This window comes from Canis lupus, chromosome 30 (genome assembly GCF_003254725.2).
Source record: "Canis lupus dingo isolate Sandy chromosome 30, ASM325472v2, whole genome shotgun sequence".
NCBI lineage: Eukaryota > Metazoa > Chordata > Mammalia > Carnivora > Canidae > Canis > Canis lupus.
Genome location: NC_064272.1, coordinates 36,888,235 through 36,909,897, shown reverse-complemented (window position 1 = coordinate 36,909,897; position 21,663 = coordinate 36,888,235). Strand labels below are relative to the sequence as shown.

At 55.5% G+C, this 21,663-nt stretch overlaps 1 protein-coding gene across 1 annotated transcript in view; it reads left to right on the top strand.

Annotated features, from left to right (window-relative positions):
- The window catches only part of HCN4 (hyperpolarization activated cyclic nucleotide gated potassium channel 4), a 44,078-nt gene that overhangs the window by 14,320 nt on the left and 8,095 nt on the right, over nucleotides 1-21,663 (top strand). Inside the window, exons 2-3 of the mRNA XM_025472064.3 lie at nucleotides 10,135-10,558; nucleotides 19,582-19,743. Of these exons, the coding sequence (XP_025327849.3) occupies nucleotides 10,135-10,558; nucleotides 19,582-19,743 (586 nt within the window). The remainder of the gene's footprint in view (nucleotides 1-10,134; nucleotides 10,559-19,581; nucleotides 19,744-21,663) is intronic.

Genomic DNA, 21,663 nt, shown 5'->3' with positions numbered 1-21,663 from the left:
CTCCTGTGTGCCTGCCCACGTGTGTGGTGTGGGCAGGCACGTGGTCTCCTTTGCCTGTCGCACCTGCCCTTCAAATGGCCTCCCTCCCTCCCTCCTTCATCACCACCCTCCTCCAAAAAATCTGCTCATCCTGACCTCCTCGTCATGCTAACACGCTCTCTGCATGTTTATGCTGGCTGCCTAAGAGTTTCCCCGAGGACCCAGTGTGTCTCTCTCCTGACACGTGTGAGGGGACTCTTCCCAGCATGGGGCACTGGTCATTGGCTAAAGGCGATTTCGCTTTTTGATCATAAAGGAAATATTTGCCCTTTTAAAGAAAATATGGAATTTAGAAATAGAACAGAATGTAGGAAATATAGAAAGGTGTGATGAAGCAAACAAAATCACTCATAATCCCACCACGTAGCCATGATCGGTGTTAACATTTTAGGGTAGTTTCTTTATTTTTATTTTTGGCAGTCCTCCTCCCTGGCAACAGCCTTTAGTCCATCCATCCATTTAGCAATAAGACAATTTTACTGAGAGGCCCCTGCACCCCTCACTCCCCACCCCCAGGCCCAGCTATGTGTTCACATCTCAGAAAAGGAAAAGCAATCGTTTCTGCTCTTGGGGACGGTGGGGAACAGGGCAGGGCTGAGGACATAAGACTCATCCTGGGTCTGCAGATGGGGGCAACACAGGAGGGTTCTAGAAGTGGGACTGTCTCCTTCCTGCCCTTGCCCTTTGCCTCTTCCCCTGCCCCAGGCCCCCCTCCCCTGCCCCATCTCTGTGGTAGGCCCATTTCCAGCCAAGAGGCAATCCTTAAGATCCCCACCGAGAGGGCATGCCCCTAATGAGGGGGTGTTCTGCTACCGTAGGCCTGTGTCGGTCAGGCTGGAAACAGTTGTGCCAAGGTGGAGGTCACTGTGTCCCCCTACCAGCCCCCTCATTCACCCCGTTCTGTCAGAAACCCAACCCCCATGCTTCTGGCCTGTCTCTTGTTCATCTACTCTTTCTCCACCCCCCCCCCCCCCCCCAGCTCTGCCCTTCCTTCTCTGACTTTTCCACCATGATTTTCAGCACCAGGTGGCGGCCATCCTCTAATGGGTGTTCCCGGGAGTCTTGGAGTCTTGAGGGTTTGGACAGGACACGTTCCACCCTGATCATCGGAGGCCTGTGAAAGCCTCGTGGGTCTCCGTGAGCTGCCATTTCCTGCAGCTTCTGCTGGGCCACCTGTCACTCAGCTTTGTGCATGCATCCATTCACACACCCATTCACACATTTATTAGGACCCACCGTGTAAAAGGCCCTGTGCCAAGTTCAGAGAGTCTCGTACGCCGTAAGATGTAAGCACACAAATCAAACACACAATTTCATCATAGTGTGATAAATACTATGCTGAGGCAATGCTGATAAGGGGCATCTAACCAGATTGCCTGGGATACCAAGAAACAATGCCTCCTCTGAACCAAGGGGCCGGGGTGGGCAGGGGTGGGGAGGAGAGGCCAGGCAAACGCCCGCATGTGGGCTAGCCCAGAGGACAGGAAGCATGGTGCATTTGGGGCACCGAGAGCTGGTGGTATGTGTGGAGCAGAGCGATGAGGGGAGGAAGGGTGACAAGACATGGGAAGGAGGCAGAGTCCAGATCCAGAAGGACCTGGGGGACGACAGTGAAACTTGGTTTAGCTGGGAACACAGGACTCTGAGCAAAGTGTGGAGAGTGGGTTGCTGGGGGATGCGGACCCCACCCAGGACCCTGAGGTGTGTGGGGTCCTGGAAAGGCCAGGAACCCAGCTAGGAAGCCGCAGGGTAGGAGGCTGCTGATGAGGCTCAGTCCGACTGGTTGGATGTTGGTAGGTGAGGGAGGTGGAGGGTAGCTCCCGGGTTTCTGGATCGTGCGTTTGGATGGCTGGAGGAACTCCTGCTGGGAGCGCAAGAGTTTCAGAGGAAGCTGTTTAGTTCTATCTGGAGGTGGTGAGAATGAGGTTCCTGCAGGACATCCCAGGTGTAAAGGTGGAACGGGCAAGTGAGCGCACGGGTGTGGAGCTTCAGAGAGAGGCCTGGCTTGAAAGCCAGCAGAATAATGGAGGCCGTGGGAGTTGGTAAAATCACGCAGGGAGAGTGTGGAGAGAGAGAAGAGGCTGGGGCCCAAAGGAACAAAAACACTTAAAGGTCACGCAGGGGAAGGAAAGAGAGAGGCAGAGCAAAGGGAGAAAACCCAGTCGTCTCAGCGGAGTGGCTCAGAGGCAGGGATGCTGAGGGTCAGCCAGGAACAGACCAGGGAGCACCCCCTGGCCTGCGTGGCTGCTGCGGGGTCCGCAGGAGTGATGGAAGGGAGAGGGCGGGCCCTGTGACACCTCCTCCAGGAAGCTTGTTTCTGCTGGGTGAGATAAGGCGGCGGGATTCGAGAGTGGTTTCATTTTATTTTTTAAATGTAGGGAGCTTAAAAGAACGAGCTGATGGGAAAGGACACTTGGGGAGGGGAGACTGAAGGCAGAGGCCAGGGTCAGGGTCCCTGGGGAGGCAGAGGGAACTAGTCAGGAGGCAGGGGGTGGGGTCCCCAGTGCTCTTGCTACTGGAGGAGGGGGTGGGGAAAGAGGAAGGGGACATCCCTGATGGCTTCTCTTTTTCTCTGTAAAGTAGAAGGTGGTGTTATCTGATGAGAGTGGGGTAGAAAAGTGGTTTTAGAGCTTTGAGGAGGGAGAAGATAATTTGAAGTGGCTGCTGGAGGAGAATGGTGGCGAAAGTTTCCAAGGCTATCCTGGAAGGCTGGGCAGTTGGGGGTGAGGGCCATTTGAGTATGGAAACCCCGATGGGGAAATTGAGGCACGGGAGCTAAGGCGCTTACATAGCAGGGTGGGCCTGAGGCTGTGGGATTTTTTGCACAGTCCCCATGAAACCTGCAAAGGGTGAATGCTGGCCCTGATGAATGGTGAATGGTGTGTTGTTGTGAAGCGAAGGCTAGAAGGACAGGGGTGGGGGGGATGGGGAGGGGGGTGGGAGAGCTGGACCATTAGGTCTCAGGGGAGGGGAGGAGGCAAGAGGGTTCCTCTGTAACTCACAGGTCCTGGGACAGACACTACAGAGTAGACTAAGCAAGACTCCTAAGAGAGCTGGAGGGAAAGGAGGTCGGGGTGAGAGATGGAACAGCCAGGGAGGGTGACATGGTCCATCCCACGCTGAGGGGTGACTGACATGCTGTCATTAGACTCAGGGCACCAAGCCCTCGAGGGGCCGGCTGTTGGGGGTTGATATATGGAGTAGAAGTCACCAGGACCGTGACAGGGTTTGGAGTGGAATGGGAGGTTGTGAACCAAGTGCCAGCACTGCCAGGGTCCCCGAGCGCGGCAGATGGATGCCGGCAGGCTGGCCAGAAAATGACAGGCTGCTCAAAGGATCTTGTAAACATCCCTAGCACAGGCAGGAAGCGGCACAGGGTGGAGTGGGGAGGGTGCCGGCCCCACCCCTGACTCGGCGGGGTGTGGGGTTTAGGAGAGGGGCATCTCTAGGATACAGCTTGTGAAAGGGAAGCGGTGGAGGGGTCAGGGAGTAGAGATGTTGAGGGTGCAGGTGCCATGGTGGAAGCGGGAAGGGCAGGGGGAGGTACAGAGTGTGGGAGGGAGAAAAATACTAGTAGCCAGATTCCTATTTCTCCAGAGTGGTTAAAAGTGGGACTCTGGAGGCAGGCTCCTTGGGCTTAATTCTTGATCCACTATATATAGCAAATTTCTCAACTTCTTGTGCCTTAGTCTTCTCATCTGTAAAATAGGTGTAATCGTAGTATCTCCCTCACAGGGATTTTATGAGGATCAAATGAAATAATCTGTGTAAGGTACTCTGATTAGTGCCTGGTACACAGTAAGCATCCAGAAAACATTGACTGCTGTCCTCCACCAGTCTGATTGTCGTCGCTGTCGTCTGTGCTGGGCCTGGAAAACCAAAGGCCAGCTCAGGAATCCAGGGGGAGTTCCCCGCTCCCATTGCTGTCCCAGACACAAGGCTTCCTGGATTCCTGGTTTCTGTGATGTGTTGGGAGGCTAAGAGGAGACCTAGGTGGTGCCTGATGGAAGGGGCAGGATGTGAAAGCTGCTCCCAGGCACACAGCATGGGTAGGCAGACGTCCTGGAGGAGGAGGCAGTCAAACTGGGTCTTGGATGAAGGAAGGCATTTCAGGAGGTGAAGGTTCAGGAGGCAGGGCCAGTGCTTAGGGGGAGGAGCTGGAATGTGGATGGAGATAGAGCCAAGGGCTGGGTGTCCGTGGCTACTGTGAAGGAAGCAGGAGGGAGAATGGGGAAGTGGGGCACAGGGGATGCCAGACCTTGGAGCTCAAACTTTCTTCTATAGTCATGGGGAGTCTGCCAAGACGGCTCAAGCAAGGGGTGATATAATCATAATATTTGGGAAGATAACCCAGAGATCATGTGAGCTGCAAGGAAAGAGTGTGGAGGCTAGAGACAGGCAACAAGGGCAAGGGTCCAGGCGAGGAGCAGTGAGGAGCTGATCTGGGACACAGCAGTCACGGACAGATTCAGAAGCCATCGTAGATGTTAGACAAGGCGTGTCTGGGTGGCTCAGTCGGTTAAGTGTCCAACTCTTGATCTCAGCTCAGGTCTTGATTTCAGGGTTGTGAATTCGGGCCCTTCATGCTGGGTGTGGAACCTACTTAAAAAAAAAAAAGATGCTAGACAAGACTTGACACTGCATGCGGGGCCTGTAGGAAGGAGAAAACAGCTGAGGATAGCTTTGAGGTCTTGAGCCCGGGTGATTGAGATGCTGAGTGTGCCATTCAGCTCTGAGGAGGAAGATGCTGAGTTCAGCCTGGGACTTGGGTGGAGGAGCCAGCAGGCCTCCAGGTGGCAGATGGGAATGCAGGTCTGGTGCTAGGAGAGGTGTCTATACAGAGGGAGGGGTTATCGATGGGGCGCTGGGTGTGCCGCTCACCTGGGAGAAGGCATGGGGCCCCTGGCCTGCAGTCAGCATGGCAGGAGTGCAGGCATGTCTGGGACAAGGCCCCTGCCTTCAGGGAGCCACAGCATTCCAGGGCGTCCAAAGTCAGGACTCAGGCTGGGCTGAGGCTCCATCGTTGAGGGGTTGGAGAGGCCTGGAAGAAGTAGCACTTCAGACAAATCCCGAAGGATGGCAAAGAATGTAATGGGCAAAAAACTGACACTCTCTTCTAGCTGGCAGGATTCCCAGTGGATGTCATTTGTGTCAAGATGTATGCAAGCGGGTGTGCAAGAAAGTATGCATGTGTGGACAAGGGCAAAAATGAGCAGGAATGCATAGGTGAGAGTATGTGCAAAAATGTATTATGGGGGTGTGTATGTAGGTGTGTACATGTGCGTGCCTGCGTGTGTGCAAGCGTATGTGCTAAAGGCAAACATGGGTGTGTGTGGACAAAAGGAGGCTGAAGGGGGCCATCCCTCTTCTGACTTGTACTTCTCCTGCCCCATTTTATTACCTTTCACTCCTCTTCACCTCTAGGGAAGGAGAGGGCCCTTGGTCTGGTCCTTGAGTCTCTGAGTTCAGGGTCAGGAGCCTTCCATTGCCTCTTCCCAAAGGTATTGGGGCCATATCTTTCCTTTCAGACCAAACCATGAAATATTCTAGGTGTCAGTGTAAAAGTGCTGCTTGGCTTTTTGCCATCCCCCCATTTCTTCTGCACATGACACCTGCTCCTCCAAAGCTGCCCTATAGGCCATGCCCACCTGCTGAAGGTTCACCTGTCTGCTTGCATGGCCAGGTAGGAAGTAAGGTCCAGGATTAAGGGAGGACAGGTCTGGGGTCCTGGGGCTGAAACTAGGGTGAGGTGTCTTTGCTGGCCAGGATTTCCTTTTAGCTTAGAGGACACTGGGATAGGGGAGGGTCGTCTGGCTTTGGAGAGAACAAGGCCTGTCATTCAGGCATGTGCCAACGCCAGCATGGCTGAGTCTGGCTGTCCCTTGCTTCCCTGCCAGGACCTGCCACCCGCCACCATGGATGCACACCCTGGATTGTGGGGGTTAGCCATGAATGATTCTAGGGCAGCGAGGTGCTGCGGGAAGGTGGTGCATCCAGCTTGAGGTTTTGGAAATGTTACTATTCCCTCCTCCATGGACCTGAGTTTGTACCTCCCTTTTTACAGGATGGCGCAACTGTGCCCGACTGATCGCTTATGACTGGGATGCTTTTAATATTTGAAAGGTGTGCTACTTCCCCCACCTAGCAAGTACCTCAGAAGGCTCCAGCATCAGGAGGATGGGTCCCCTCCAAACCTCTTCACAACTCTCTCTTCTCCTCTCTCTTTTTAAAATTTTATGATTGAACTAGAGGTGACATACAATGTTATATTACTTTCAGGTGTAGAACATAGTGATTCAACAGTTCTATACATTATTCAGTGCTCACCACTATAAGTGTAGTCACCATCTGGCACTATCTCCCTCTCCTCTCTTGTCTACAAGAGAGGACTACACCCGCTGTGATAGGCTACCTCCCCAGTGTGATGCAGAGGTGCCAGTAAGGCTGGTCTCCCTCACTGCATCCCAATGAGGTGCCTAAAATCCTAAGTGGTCAGGCTCTCAAGTGTCCCAGACCTCTCGGAATCTCGTTCTGTCCCTCACTAGCTGTGCGATCTTGAGTAGATACTTCTCTCTGAGTCTCGGTGTCATCATCCGCAAAATAGCAGCCACCTCAGTGCTGGTACAGGGATTCAGTTAAGTAGTATGTGGAAAGCTCAAAGCAAGTGCTTGATACGTGTGAAATGTTTTGGAGTCTTTATGAATTCAGTCACCAAGAAGCCCCCCTAATAAAAAAGCTCAGAGACATTATGGAATCACTTGAGATGCTTCTGATCACTGGGGTTGGCAAGAAGAGGGGCCCAGGGGCTGAAGATGCTGTGCGGAGGCTGCTGCCAAGATCCCCTGGCTGAGCAGCCCAATGGGACTGGCCGAGTGCCGGGAGCTGTCCGTGGTGCTGAACCCCCAACCCCTGGCCTGCTTTAGAAAATCTGTGCAGCTGTCTTGCAAGAGTAAGGAGAGGTAGTCTCCAGGGCCAAGGGCAGCTCCCAAAGCCCAGCTCCTCCAGGAGCACTTTTTGGCCTCACCCTTCTGGCCAATGGGACCACACCTCAGATGGCTGGGCTGCTGCCTAGGATGGTTTCTTACATCGTTGCCCAACTTGTCTTCTAAGTCTTATCTTCTGACGGGACCATGAGCTCCCTGAGGTCAGGACATCAGTTTGCTGAGTTAGCCTGGTTCTGTTGTCTGTTCACAGAATCCTTGACTTCCACCACTGGACTCTCTCAGGACCATTATAAGTTTCCTTCCACCACCACCACCACCACCACCCCCGCCCCCAGCAGATGCTTTGTTTTGACTCTTCTTGGACGTTTTCATTTTCCTCCCTCACCTTTTTCCTGTGAATAAGGTCTTGAATCCTTATTGACTCATTTAATAACATAGATAGGCATAGGTCAGAGCATTTTACAAATATCAATTCATGTCATTCTTATAACAGTATAAATTAGGTACTGATTTTTTTTTAAGGGTTTATTTATTCATGAGAGACACAGAGAAAGAGGCAGAGACGGAGGCAGAGGGAGAAGCAGGTTCCCTGTGGGGAGCCTGGTGTGGGACTCGATCCCAGGACCCTGGTATCACTACTTGAGCTGAAGGCAGATGCTCAACTGCTGAGCCACCCAGGCATCCCAAGTTAGGTACTGTTATTTTCCTCAGTGAGCAGACAAGGAAACTGAGGCATGGAGAGATTAAAAGCCTTGCTAGTAAATGATGGAACCGAGAATTGAACCCAGGTTGGCTGGCTCTGAAGGCCTTTCTTCCCATCATATTATGCTGCCTTTTGGGTAGCTGTGTGATGCTCCAGGATAGTGGTTTGTGGGGAGGAGTGCTCCAGCATTCTGACCCTAGCCCAGATCAGGCACCAGAAATATGCCTTAGCATCTGGAAACTCACGATTGAAATAATTAGTCAGAATGCAAGGAAATGGTTGTTTTTGCCTCATGTAATTTGGTTTTTTGAAGACCACTAAATGCAAACATTCTCCTGTTAATTACTGTCTCAAATTTGGTCTGTAATTGAGGGAACTAGAGCTGGGGAAAGTGTAGAAACCCGCTGGAGTGGCAGGCCTGCCCAAGTCAGCATTCTCAGCCGCCTTGCTCCTGCTCTGTTAATTTTAGAAACTCCTCTAGCCTGGGTGTATTATTAGCTTTATGTACAGAGGTCCATGAGGCCCTCAGTAGCCTCTCGATGCCAGTTTTGTTTTGGTTTTCCCAAGAGATTAAATGAAAAGGCACAGTGACCATGTGTATATAGGGGTGTTTGCACACTCTGTGTGTGAATGGGGATACCTGTTTGTGCTTCTAATGAGTGTCTGCAGCTGTCTTTGAGTGACGTGCATGAGGCTGTGTAGAGAGTGTACACAGCTCAGGAACACCCCATTGAAGCTGAAACCATTCTGCTGGGGCCCACGCGTCATTAGCAGGGTGTGCGGTATTCTGTGTGTGGGGTGTGATGGCCAGGGTGGGTTCTTGGGTCTTAGGTTGGGTTCTCCCAGATGGCATAGAGGCTCGGAGCTGGAGGAAGGGTGGTGGGTTGCAGGTCAGGGAAGGAGCTGAAGTTGACCTTTTGGCAACAGCCTTAGAATGAGAAGCCTGGGAGGCTCTGACTTGAGGCCCTGAATGGCTTGGTTTTCAAAGGAGCTGTCCAAAGCTGCCCTTCCAGAAGCTGCCCTTTCCCTGAGCTGTGTGATGTGGGACGGCTGTCTCATCCACTTTCAGTGAAGCAGACCCTGCCCTCTCCTTGACTCATAGCACCATTTTGAACCTGGCAAAGACAGCAATTTGCTGTGAAGTGATTTTTTTCAAACCTGGAACTCCTCTGGCAGGTTTTGGAGAGGGACTCTCTGAAGACTTGGGGGAGGCTGGTCTTTTTGTCTCCTACTCCCTCCTGGCTTTCTTGCAGTCGAAAATTAAAGATGGCTGAAAGGTTATTTCTCTTGGGAGAGAACATGCTTACTTCTGCCTGACTTAACAATACCTTTATCTGTCATTTTGTAACTGTCTAAATTAATAGCAGAGGGGAAATAGCTATGCAGTGCAGGTTTTAGATCTTGGGGCCAGCCCTGGGGTGGCTGGTACTCGGGCAGGGTCCCTGGGATTGATTGGTCATACCTTCTAGACATGGGGTCTGTGCCTGCGTGTGCTGTGTGCACACTCCAGAGGGGCCCCTGCTAGTCCAGGTGGCTTCACCCTGGAGCCCTTCCCACCTCCCTCAGGAAACCCTTGCAATTGGTTTGACACCTTAGGAGAAATGATACTGTAAACCCCCACTGATCTCACTCCATTGCATTGAGTGGCACCTTACTGGTGCCTGAAATCCCCTCATTAACACTTCATGCCCTTGAAGATCTCACTGTCCTTCTCCAAACCTGTGTTAGAATGTAAACCTCTGGGAGAGGGAGATGGCCAGACATTTTCTGACTATAGGGGCTAGACTAAAGGGAGAGCCCCAGAAAGCCTGTGTGGGTGAGGGCCAGATCAGAATTATGGGACAGAGTGTTTAGACTCCCCCCTCATTGCACAGTGAGGAAACTGAGGCCCAGAGCATGGAGGGTCCCTGCTTAATGTCACACAACATGACTGTGACAGAGCTGGGGCTAGATCCCAGGCATCCTGCCACCCAGGTACCTGCTGTGTGTCTGGACTTCCCCTGCTCTCTGGTCACAGGCTGTAGCATGTGACCTGCCAGCCTGTCTCAGGCCATAGCTGACCCTCAGGGAGGATGGAGCAGCTTGGCCTAAGGCTGGGGTATTGTGGGGCGAACTGCTCCTACTGCTGAAACAGCTTCACACTTGTCTCTGGACATCATTGGTTTGCTTCTCAGCCTGACTCCCACTGGGAGGTGGGGCTGGGAGTGGAAGGCCTGTCACTGGGGAGCAGACAGAGGGACAGGCAGGGGGCATCCTTAGGGAAAGGGGAGCCTTTCTCTGCCAATCTCTATATCTTGCCTGTGGTACCCCTGTGCCTATCTCACGCAGTCACTTAGAACCTTCTGAGACTTCATTCTTCCACATGTGCTCTCCCTTGGAGTTTTCTCCCATGGTCTGTAACTCATTCTTTCTGTCTTCCTGGAGACTGACCCCTGTGTCTCTGGGCAGATTTTACTGGGACCTGACCATGCTGCTGCTGATGGTTGGAAACCTAATCATCATTCCCGTGGGCATCACCTTCTTCAAGGATGAGAACACCACACCCTGGATTGTCTTCAATGTGGTGTCGGACACATTCTTCCTCATCGACTTGGTCCTCAACTTCCGCACAGGGATTGTGGTGGAGGACAACACAGAGATCATCCTGGACCCGCAGCGGATTAAGATGAAGTACCTCAAGAGCTGGTTTGTGGTGGATTTCATCTCCTCTATCCCTGTGGACTACATTTTCCTCATCGTGGAAACACGCATCGACTCAGAAGTCTATAAGACTGCCCGGGCCTTGCGCATCGTCCGCTTCACCAAGATCCTCAGCCTCCTGCGCCTCTTGCGTCTCTCTCGCCTCATTCGATATATTCACCAGTGGGAAGAGGTGAGTGGTAAGACCCAAACCTCTCAGAGGATGGGGTATTTTTCCCACAGGGGGAGTGAAGGGCCAGCAGGTAGTCTCAGATAGTTGGATTTGGGCTGTCGGATCATAGCAGGCACATCTGCTCCAAAAGGGCAAATATTAGTAATTTCTTGACTTCTTATCGTGTGCTCGATACTATGAAAATTACTTTACAGGCAGTATCCCATTTAAGTCTCTGACAACTGTAGAGGTACTCACTTTTTACGTAAGGAAACCAAGAGACTGGAAGTTTAAGGGATTTGTATGAGGTCACAGAATCAGTAATTGGTGAACCCGGATGCCAGAGCCTGCACTGTTAACCACTGGACAATATTGTAGAGAACGTAAACTCATGAGGCTGTAGGGGCCAGGCAGGGAACATAAATGGGTGAAAGGGGCCAGTGGGAGGCAGTACGGAGTATGGTGAGACTGGGGATAACTGAAGAATACACCTCCATCTGCCTCTACTCCACTGTAGCCACTTGTTGCCAAGAGAGAATAGGCCCAGGGTTTCAAGATCTACAGACTGATCATGAGAAGCAGAAATCTGGGTTTTTGTGAATTTTGTTGGCAACATTCTTAGGTGTCCTGGGGGTTCTTCTGGAGCAGACCCTGAGGTGAGGATCTGCATCAAAGTGGCTTTTTCCCCCAGTGGGGCTGAGGCAGGGAGCATTCCCAAGAATAATCTGGTAGGGGGCTGGGGAAGAGGGACAGAGGGTGGAAGGAAGGAAGCCAAATAAAGGTGACACCAAGGAAAGTCCCGTGGGGAGCTCTGGGAACACTGTGCATCACACCTTGGAGTTGTCCCAGTCAGGGCAAGGAGTTGGAATTTTTATATCCCCTTACACGGCAGCCATTGGTTCAGGGCACTTCCCGCCCTTGGTGCTAGGCAGGCAAAGAGCAGCCTGGAGTGGGTCTCTGACAAAGAGCCATAGTGGCTAGCTGGCGGGAGTGAAAAGCCCACATGCGAGGAGCCTGGAGTCATGTGCACAAGAACCGTAAAGGGATCCTAGGGGCTGTGGGCAGAGTCCTGGCTACAGAAACTAAATAAAAAATTGTAAAGGAACTGGGTGGGCCAACACTGTTTGGAACAAACCTAACTCAGCCATGGGCTGAATGCAGTCCTCTGTGGGAGGAAGAGAGGAGGACTGTGGGCTGGAGTTTGTAAAACAGCAGGTGACTGTGCCAGCGCTTCTGTCTGCATCTGCCACTGTCCAACTTATGCCTTTTGGCAGTGGCAGCAGGCTGGCCAGCCTGGAGATGCCAGCGTGGGGGTAGGTATACGCTGTGAGGCTGCCCACCTTGGGGTGCAGAGCGGGCTGGAGCCTGGGGAAGGTTCTGCAGAGGCACGTTTCTTGCCATGGCTTACTGCCGGTCTGCTGGTCTTCAGGACCCCTGCGCTTGGTTGGATGGAAGTTCCCATGCTCAGGACATAAGGCCCCCACCCCAGCAGCAGCTTGGGCCCTCACAGTAGCACCCGTGGCTGATGGTCGAGGCACTGGCAGATTGAGGTCAGAGGGAGCAGGAACGTACACCTGTGCTGCGAAAGTGCCTACACCAGCCTGGCAGTGTCACTCTGTGGCAGAAACTCTCTTTGCGTAGGAGAATTTGCATTATTCCTGCTGACAGAAGAGGGGCAATGACTTGCCCAAGGTCATGTGGCAGGCATCTGGCCGAGCTGGAGCTGGAGCTCAGCCCAGTTAGCTCTCCTGACTCCCAGCAATGAGGAGTGGAAGCAGTGGAAGGTCTGGGGGCTCTAGCAAGGGTTACACATGTGAGGCCTGAATTAGAATCCTGGCTCTGTCTAGCAGGGTGACCTTGGTGCCAGCTTGCCTCCCTGAGCCTCAGTCTCTCATCTGCAAAGTGGTATAATCCTCACTGGATTGTTGGAAGGATTAAATGAGATGATGTTTTGTTTTGTTTTTTAAAGATTTTATTTTTTTATTCATGAGACAGGGAGAGAGGCAGAGACACAAGGAGAGGGAGAAGCAGGCTCCATGCAGGGAGCCTGATGCAGGACTCAATCCCAGGACCCCGGGATCATGCCCTGGCCTGAAGGCAGACGCTCAACCACTGAGCCACCCAGGTGCCCCGAGATGATGTTTATAAAATGCTTAGCATAAAATTTTTAAAAAAGATTTTATTTATTTATTCATGAGAGACACAGACAGAGAGAGAGGCAGAGACACAGACACGGGCAGAAGCAGGCTCCATGCAGGGAGCCCGATACAGGACTCGATCTCGGGTCTCCAGGATCATACCCCAGGCTGAAGGTGGTGCCAAACCACTGGGCCATCGGGGCTGCCCGCCCCCCAAAAAGATAAATAAAATAAAATAAAATAAAATGCTTCGCGGGAAGCCTAGTGGATGGTCTGATAAATGCCCCTCCCTGGTCATTTGTCTGAGTAACCCTCCATACCTCTATGGGAGGGCTTACGTTTCTCAAGTACTTTTTTTTCCCTTAAAGACATATTTCCTTATTTTAGAGAGAGAGAGAGGAGAGAGAGAAAGAGAGCACGAGCAGGGCGGACAGAGGAAGATGGAAAGAGAATCCCAAGCAGACCCCACACTGAGTGCAGAGCCCAATGTGGGGCTCGATCTCATGACCTTGAGATCATGACCTGAGCTGAAACCAAGAGTTGGATGTTTAACTGACCACGCCACCCAGGCGCCCCTCAAATACTTTTTACCCTTTGTTTTATTGGCTCCTCACACCTAGCTGGCAAGGCGAAGCAGGCAGGATTGATTATTCCTGTTTGTCAGTGAGGAACAGGGGCAGAAAGTCGGGCTGGCCCAGCGGTAGGATTTTGGAACTGGGCCTCCTGATTCTGGGTTCCCTGCACTTCCTGCATTCTTAGGTCGCCTGAAAGCAGGATGCCAGTGATTTTGTCATCTGTCCCTCTGTTAAGGAAGACTCCCAGCTGCGCTTGGGACGGCAGGCAGTGGGGCAGGCAGCGGAGCGGGCCGAGGGGTGGGGCAGTTCTGCGTGATGGGTCGGACGTGTGGTACCTCTGGGACCTCCAGGTGCAAAGAGATAGATGTTGGCTTGGGGATCTGAGCTCAGACCTGAGAGGGGAGAGTGTTGGGGTGGGGCTGGGGGCCGGGGGCCCCCCTGAGTGGCTGCAGAGGAAGAATGGAGGCATATTTCCTAGAATGTCCGGACAAGTAGTCTCTTGGTTTCTGTCCCAAGTCGAACTACAGTGGCCTGGAGGTTGGACCCTAGAGACCTCCAGGTAGACCTCCAGACCATGTTGGGTCCCTCAGTCCCCAAGGCCACCCCCCAGCCTTCAATTTGTCTTAAACATACAGCTAGACTATCATCAAAAGCAGTGAAGTAGCCACTCTTGACCTTCTGTGGCATTGGTTCAAGTCTCCAGGCTCCAGCCCCCCGGGAGCCACCCATGCTCCTTCCTTACGCCTGGGCCCTGGGGGCCATGGTATTTGGGGAGAGTTGGCAGATGGCAGAGAAACCATGTCCCCGCACCATGCATCGTGGGAGCTCGGTCCGGAGCTTCTGTCCCCACCGCCTCCTTGGCCTGGCTCCCCGCTGGGCTCTCCAGAACTGGATAGGCAGGCCTCGCCGTGGCTCTTCCCCGGGGTAGACAGAGGCCCCAGGAGGCCTAGGTCAGAGCTCTGAACTGGACATTGGTACTCAGTCTCGAGGGCAGGGACGGAGATCCCAGGAGGCCAAATAGATGACTCCCCGCCGCCTCTGCACACACCCTTATCTGGCCACCAGCGGGGAGGAAGTTGCTTTGAGCTGGCTTCTGCAGGACACCACCCAGCCAGGGGCTCCCACTGGACCCCCGGGATTGGATTGGGCTTCCCCAGCTGGCCCCGGGAACCCTGTCTCCACATAGCCTGCCCTAGGCCTGGGGCTTCTCGCCTCAACTTGGCCTGAGATAGTAGTGGGGGGACCCCAGAAGTCCCAGGTCTTCGTGAGATTCAGGAGAGGAGGTATCCAGTAGAGAAAAGCCTGCTCTCTCTCCTCTAACTCCCTGTGTGAATCTCTTTCCTTTTGGGGACCTCGGTTTTCCTGACTGCGCTCTCATGTTCTGGGGTCGGGGCTTGGTCCCCGCCCTGGCCTCCCCTGGCAGGGACCACGTTAGCTGACCCTGAGGACACTGTCATGGCCCTGGGTGGCCCTGGTGAAGCCGTGGAGATGCCAGACTGCCTCGCCCAGCCCAGCCCCTGGCCAGAGAGTCCTCAAGCGTCTCGGGAGTCAGGAGAGGCGGAGGGTCTCGGGCAGGTTGCAAGCCAGCCTCTGCCTCCATCCCGGGCGATCTAGGTCAGCTTCCTCTTCCCAAGCTTCTCCCAGCCAAGCCTCTTCCCTCCCTGGGAGGTGTGAGCTTGTTACAGGCACAGAGGCTATTGTTAGAAACCGTGGTCGCCGCCCCCCCACCCTCCGGATGTTCCCCAGCAGGCCCAGCACCCCAGCGACCCATCCCAGAATCCTCTTTCCCTCGCAGCCGAGAGCCGGGGGAGGAGGGCTGGAGAGAGGAGGCTGCGCCTGGCCGAGCCTCCCGAGGAGTCTCCTCTTCCACGGACTTCGATTTTTCTTTCTCGCTCAGAATTGAGGAGTGCTCTTAAGGGTAGGGGTTGGCACTCTATAGGCCCCAGGAGGGGACCCAGGGTGACCTTCAGCTGGGCCACCTCCAGGCTGTCCCCAGGACACTCGGGCACCAGCCGTCCTCTCTGGCCTGGGATCGCTGACCCCAGGGTGGCCACTGGTCCCTCAGACGCAGGGAGAAGTTGGTCTTTTCCCTGAGGAGAATATGAGTCTCCCTGGGAGGGAACTCAACCCTGCCCTGAGCAGAAGCCTTGGCGGAAACTCCAGTTTCTGGTCTCTCCCCAGGACTGAGAAACCAACTCTTTGTTTGAAGGCTGGGGAAGAGAGGGAAGGAGAGGAACCAGCATGCATTGAGTACCTACTGTGTACCAGCTGTGGACATCATCTCTCCTGATCCCCAAGACAGCCCCGGGAGCTGGCAGTTACTGGTCCATTACACAGATGAGCAAACAGGCTCAGAGCAGAGAAGGCGCTTGGCCGAGCTGGAGGACATGTCGCTCTGTCTCCGCACGGTGGCCGGCAAGCTCCGGAGCCTCCCCCGAGGGCCATGTGGGGACAGAGGGCCAGCCGCCCAGGCTGCCCGCCCAGCGAGCCTTGCAGGGCCTGGAAATGAAGGTACTCAACCCCCACAGTCAGAACCAACATCGTAAAAGGGGGTTTTAATGAAGTATAAAGAGCAAGACAAATATTTGTGCAGCGCAGCTGACTTGCGGGTGGCCTGCGGCCCCAGCCCACAGCGGGGACACACAAGTGGTTAGCCGCCTCTCCCAGCAACTGCCAGACTCACTCTCAGCAACCACACCTGGGTGCCGTCGTGTTGGGGCCAGAGTGCGTGTGCGTGTCTGCCCCGCCCGGGTTACCCTCCTAGCCTGGATGGATGTGCCCCCCACTCCACCAACCCTTGGCAGGAAGTTCAGATTTTGCCACGTAGGTGCCTTTGGCTTTGCATGGAGAGCTATCCAGAGTGCCCCTCCCGCCGCCCCAGAGTCCCACCCCACACCCCTCCCCACCCCCATCAGGCCCCCCTCCAGCTTCCTCAGCCCAACACCGAGCTCCACCACCGCTACCACCACCACCACCACCACCACCATCACCACCATCACCACCACCACCACCATCACCGCCACCACCATCACCACCACCACCACCATCACCACCACCATCACCACCACCGCCATGCAGGACCCGTGAGTCCATGCCCACCTGCAGGCAAAGGCCCCTTTCCTTCCCGTGAAGGCAGAGGTAGGGTCCCCCGTAGGCTGCACCTGCCCAGAGCCTTTTCCAAACGCCACCATATACACTCGTGGCAGCCCTGATTACCATCATCCCCATCACTGTCATTGTCACCTTCCCCTTTACCTCTGTCTCTGAGCACTTCTTGGTTCCTGAGACCCTACCATGTGGTCTGCTTTGTTCATTGCTGAGGTCCTGATAAAGGCAGACTAGACAAGTACCTGATCCTGGAGGAACAAATCACATAGGTGATACCCAAAGAAAAGAAGGTATTGCATAGGGCAGCCCGGTGGCTCAGCGGTTTAGCACCCCGTTGGTCCAGGGCCTGATCCTGGAGACCCGGGATCGAGTCCCACGTTGGGCTCCCTGCATGGAGCCTGCTTCTGCCTCTACCTGTGTCTCTGCCTCTCTCTCTCTCTCTCTCTCTCTCTCTCTCTCTGTGTCTCTCATAAGTAAATAAATCTTTAAAAGAGGGGAAAAAAAAGGTTTTGCATAAAAATATACCAACCCACTACTTGTGTCTCTCAGGCCGGGAGTGGCTCATGCAGAAGAGCAGTTTCCGTGAGCTGCCCCAGTCTGGGACGCTTTCTGACGGGGTCCGCGGCTCCTTCAGCTCCGGCACCGTGTTATGTGGCATATACTGCAGAGGAGGACGCTGCACCATACCCTGTGCCCTAGACACCATACGTACGGTGCAGCTGGGGCTGTTAGAACAGAGAACTTGCAGACCCGAGGGCTTACACTATAATCATTTGCTTCTCATGGTTCTAGAGGCTGGAAGGACAAATCGGGGCGCCAACATGGTCGGTTTCTGCCTAAGGCCCTTGCCCTCCTTGTTGCGTCCGCACATGGCGGACAGAGATCCTCCTTCTCATGTCTCTTCTTCTGAGGGCACTGACCTCATTCATGGGGGCTCCACCCCAATGACCTAATCACCCCCAAAGGCCCCAGCTCCTATTGCCATCAGTGGGGGTTTGGGCTTCAACATATGGCTTTTGAGGGACACAAACCTCCAGTTTGCAGCAGCTGGGAAATGAAGGAGCTTCGTAATAATGACCCACCGCACGGTGTTGTGTTCAGGGCCCAGAGGACTTTCTCAGCCAGTTTAATTTCTCCAGCGACCTTGAGAGAGGGGGGGCAGATGTGTAGCTCGTCTTAACCGAGGGAAGGCTGAGATCTGGTGGGATGGGAGGGCGGGTGCTGGTCATCTCCGACACTGGATGCGCCCATGTCACTTGCCTTCCCCATCCTCCACGTCCGGGGAGAGACTTTGAAAGGTTAGTGGCTGGCCCAAGGTCCCAGGGCTGTTGTGCTCAGTTCAGACCTCCCGTCAGAGCCGCACGGGGTGGGGTGCTGGGCTCAGGAGCTGCTGGGGGTGGTGGGGAGAAGCTGAGGAGCTTCCGGGCTCAAGGTCCAGGCCCCAGGTCAAGGCCGGCAGCGACGGTGGCCAGAGGCACGGGTGTCACGCTCAGGCACGTGCGGCCTTCTAGACGCAGGCCCCGGTCCCGCACCGCCCTGCCCGGTCTGCGGTGCCCGCCACTGCTTACGTGTATCAGTCTGCTGGGCGCGCGGATGCTGGGCACTGCGGCTAGCCCTGGGGCCTGTGTGGCCTGCGATCCCAGACACATCCCTCGGCCACTTTGGGTTAGAGTCCTTTCATCTGCAAAACAGAGCTCCTGGGCCCGTCTCATCGTCTGCAGGCAGCCCTGGGTCAGATAGGCCTCTTCCACTGCCACCGTGGTGGCGCCCAGTTCCTCCTCCGAGCCGTGCTGACAGTATTTTCAGCAAAGGGTCGTCGTGAGTTTACATGAGGATGACTGTGGGACCGCATGCCCCGCATGACTGGGATGTGGTGTTACTGTCCCCCTGTCACTGGGGCCGTGGGGGTGATGGAGCTCCATCCTCCATGAACCTTAGGGTCTGCTTCATCCTGAAAAGACTCCACAGCCTTTGGGCTGGAACATCCAGGGTCATGCTACTAAGGGGACCGCAGGTGGGCACGGCCCCGGAGGTGGTCGACCAGTAGTATTCATGTTTGACTCCTCAGAACCTGGACCCATACCAAGCCCCCTTGTTGAAGGGGAAACAAGTCACTGGCATCAGAATATCCTGCCACCCACCAGAGTCCACCCCATCCTGCCTCCAGGGTCTCCTAGGCCAGAGGCAAGGCCAGAGCTTCCAGAGGCCTCCCTCTAGACCTCCTCCCCTCTCTGTCCCCTCACTGCCCTGTCAGCATGGCGACCCCTGCCCACCCTGGACCAAGCAGCAGCTGTGGCAGGAGGGCCTTGGGGCAGGGATGCTGGGTATGCCCACCCCACCCCCTCCCCACAAACTTCGGGGCCTCACTAGGAGCCACAGCAGTGGGCACACTCGGGTGGCACTGGGCTGGGGTTGAGGGGGTGGAATGTTGTTAAATGATACTGGAGAGCATTACTACTACTACATATTAACTAGTCATAAAGATTAATTATTAATAACAGCTCATTAATTAATAATGGTGTGCAATTTATGGAACATGTCTATAGCCAGGGCCGGGCACTTTATATGTATAATTTAATCCATTTGATAATCCATTCAGGTAAGAATTTTTATTGCCATTTTCCAGATGAGCCACGTAATCAGAGAGATTCAGGGACTTTCTCAAGATCGCACAGCTAGGAACTGGGTGGAAGTGGGCCTGGGATCAAGGTCCGTGTGAGCCCAGGGGACCCCGTGTGTCCAGGCTGCTTAGCCCCCCGCTGCTGCTAGGTCCTTGGTGTCCAGTGGCAGATTTGGGGAGACACAGTGCCCCTGGCCTGATGACAGACTGTGGTCCCCCGAGGAGCCCCACGCTGGCTGACTTTCTCCCTGTCGTCCTCCCGGCCAGGCCAGCTGATGAAGCAGCGTCTCTGCCCACTTCAGGGCTGTAGGGGGGATGTCCTCCCTTCAAGCATCAGGCCTGAATGGATGGCTGGACTTCCGGGGAGGCCCCCACACCCGCAGGAAGCCCTGGAGGTGTCCCCCTGGGGCCCTACGGCCTGCTGCGAGCTTCTTCCAACCTCCCGCCCTGGCCACCTGTACCTGCCCAGCCCCAGGCCGGTGCCCGCCAAGCAGGCGTGGGGCAGTGCCCCGGGCAGCTGCAGGCTGGGCAGGAGCGGCCACCCCCTTTCCCGGCGGGCCGGCCAGCCACCTACGAGGTCCATTTCTTTCCCTGTGCCCCCAGATCTTCCACATGACCTACGACCTGGCCAGCGCTGTGGTGCGCATCGTGAACCTCATCGGCATGATGCTCCTGCTCTGCCACTGGGACGGCTGCCTGCAGTTCCTGGTGCCCATGCTGCAGGACTTCCCCGACGACTGCTGGGTGTCCATCAACAACATGGTGGTGAGCGCCCAGCTCGGGCCTCCCTTGGGGCGTCGGGGGGTGAGAGCACCAATGGGCAGCGTAGGTCCACAGCACAGGTCTACACCTGAGCCCCGGCACATGGGGTCCTGAGGTGCCAGCACGGTGGCCAAGGCCCACGGCTCCAGCCAGTGCAGGCCCATCACCCCCACCCTGCGCCTCCCTCCAGCCCCCTGGCGCGGGCCCCGACTCCCCTCAAGGAAGTGAAGACCTGCTGGTTCTCACTGTATCAAGTGTGGCAAAGCTGGGCTGGGGGTTGCCATCCTCCCTCTGTCCCCCAGAGGCCCGACCAACCCTAAAAGCTGAGCCCGAGAAAAGGGAAAGTGGGGAGGGGCACCGTAGGCGGCTTGTGGCGGGCTTCTGAGTGGGGGGGCTCCCTCCCCGGCCCTCCCCCCAACCCCACCCCCTAGGCCCCCACAGGTGGGGGCCTGAGCCCCCAGGAGGGAAGATGGAATGGGGGCCGGGAAGCCATCACGCAGAGCCCCCCACCCCACGCCTCCCACGTGCAGAGTGGGCACCAGGCGGGGCGAGGACCCCCTGGACCCGTGAACAACCCCCCCAGCTTTGGGAGGCCCGCCTCCCTCCTCCTCCCACCCTGTCCTGTGGTTCACCTGAGGGCCAATCCCCGGAGCCCCAGGGGAGGAGGAGCCAGCTTTGAAAGAGGTGAAGGGACCTGAGGCCTCTTTCAGCATCAACTAGGCCTTGACCAAACAGCCTTTTGATGAGCTAAGTGTAAATGAATCGGCCAGATGGATTGAATATCCGGTCCCCCGAGGCTCAGCAGGAAGCCCCCCCTGCCCCCCATGCCAAGCCCTGACTAGAGGCAGCTGCAGCCACCCTGGGTCCCCAGGCTGGGAGCTGAGGCAGGCACCCCAGGATCAGCCCCGCTGACCTCCCAACCGGGTCTGGACCGAGAGCCACCAGACCGGCTCTGCTTGTCTGAGTGGCCTTGACCTGAGTGGCCTTGACCTGAGTGGCCTTGACCGTGGCTCACAGCTCCTGTGCCTTGCCCCAGGTGCTAGCAACAGCCTGGGAACCGTGGAAGGGTTTGGGGCCCCGCGCCCCGGTTCTTTGGGTCCTGAGCTAGGTCATGCACAGAGTTGCTCATCCATCCCCTATGTGAACAGGGAGGCACAGGGGAGGTAGCAGATGCTGGGGTTCATCTGGCAGCTTCCTCTTTTGGGACAGTTTCCTCTGTGTGAGGGTGACAGGCCCACACATGCACTAAATTCAGGAGATGGCCCTTCTGCGCCCAGCTTTCCCACGCGGAGGCTTCCTTGAGACACTGGCTGGCTTTGGAGACAAAAATAGCCGGGAGCCTCGCTCACTCCCTTCCTCCCTCCTCCTGCCCTCAAGCATTGTCTGTTCCAGACAGTCCATCTCCTGGCAGGGGGGAGGATAACTAGCGGCCTCAGCCCTGAACCCATTCCGGCAGGGCTCACCCAGGAGGTGAGTTAGCTCTGCAGCGCTCAAACTTTGCTCGCCCAAAATGAGGACAGTGTTTTTGGCTCAGTCTGCCAGAGCTTGTCCCCCCCGGGAAGGCATATCTGGTTTTGTAATTGAGGTCAGTGGGGAAATGGGCTTCACTTGGCAGTAGTTTGGTGGTGGTGGTGGGGGGTGGGGATGGAGCTATTTTCAGCAAGTAGAGGACAGCAGGGTGGCTCAGCCTGGGGCCTTTGGCGGCCTCGGGGCTCCAGGCTGCTCCCTGAGGACTGAAAAGTCGGAGGGGGGTGAGGCTGGCTCCTGTCCCTTTGCTGGGGCTTCTAGTCTGATCCTGTCCCCCATAGCAAGAGAAAGGCCTCAGTCGGGGGTTCACTGTCCCTGCACGTCGCCAGTGCGGGCTCCTGCCCCTCACCCAAGGCTTCCAGCCAACAGCAAGGTTGGAAGCCCTCCCTGGGCTCA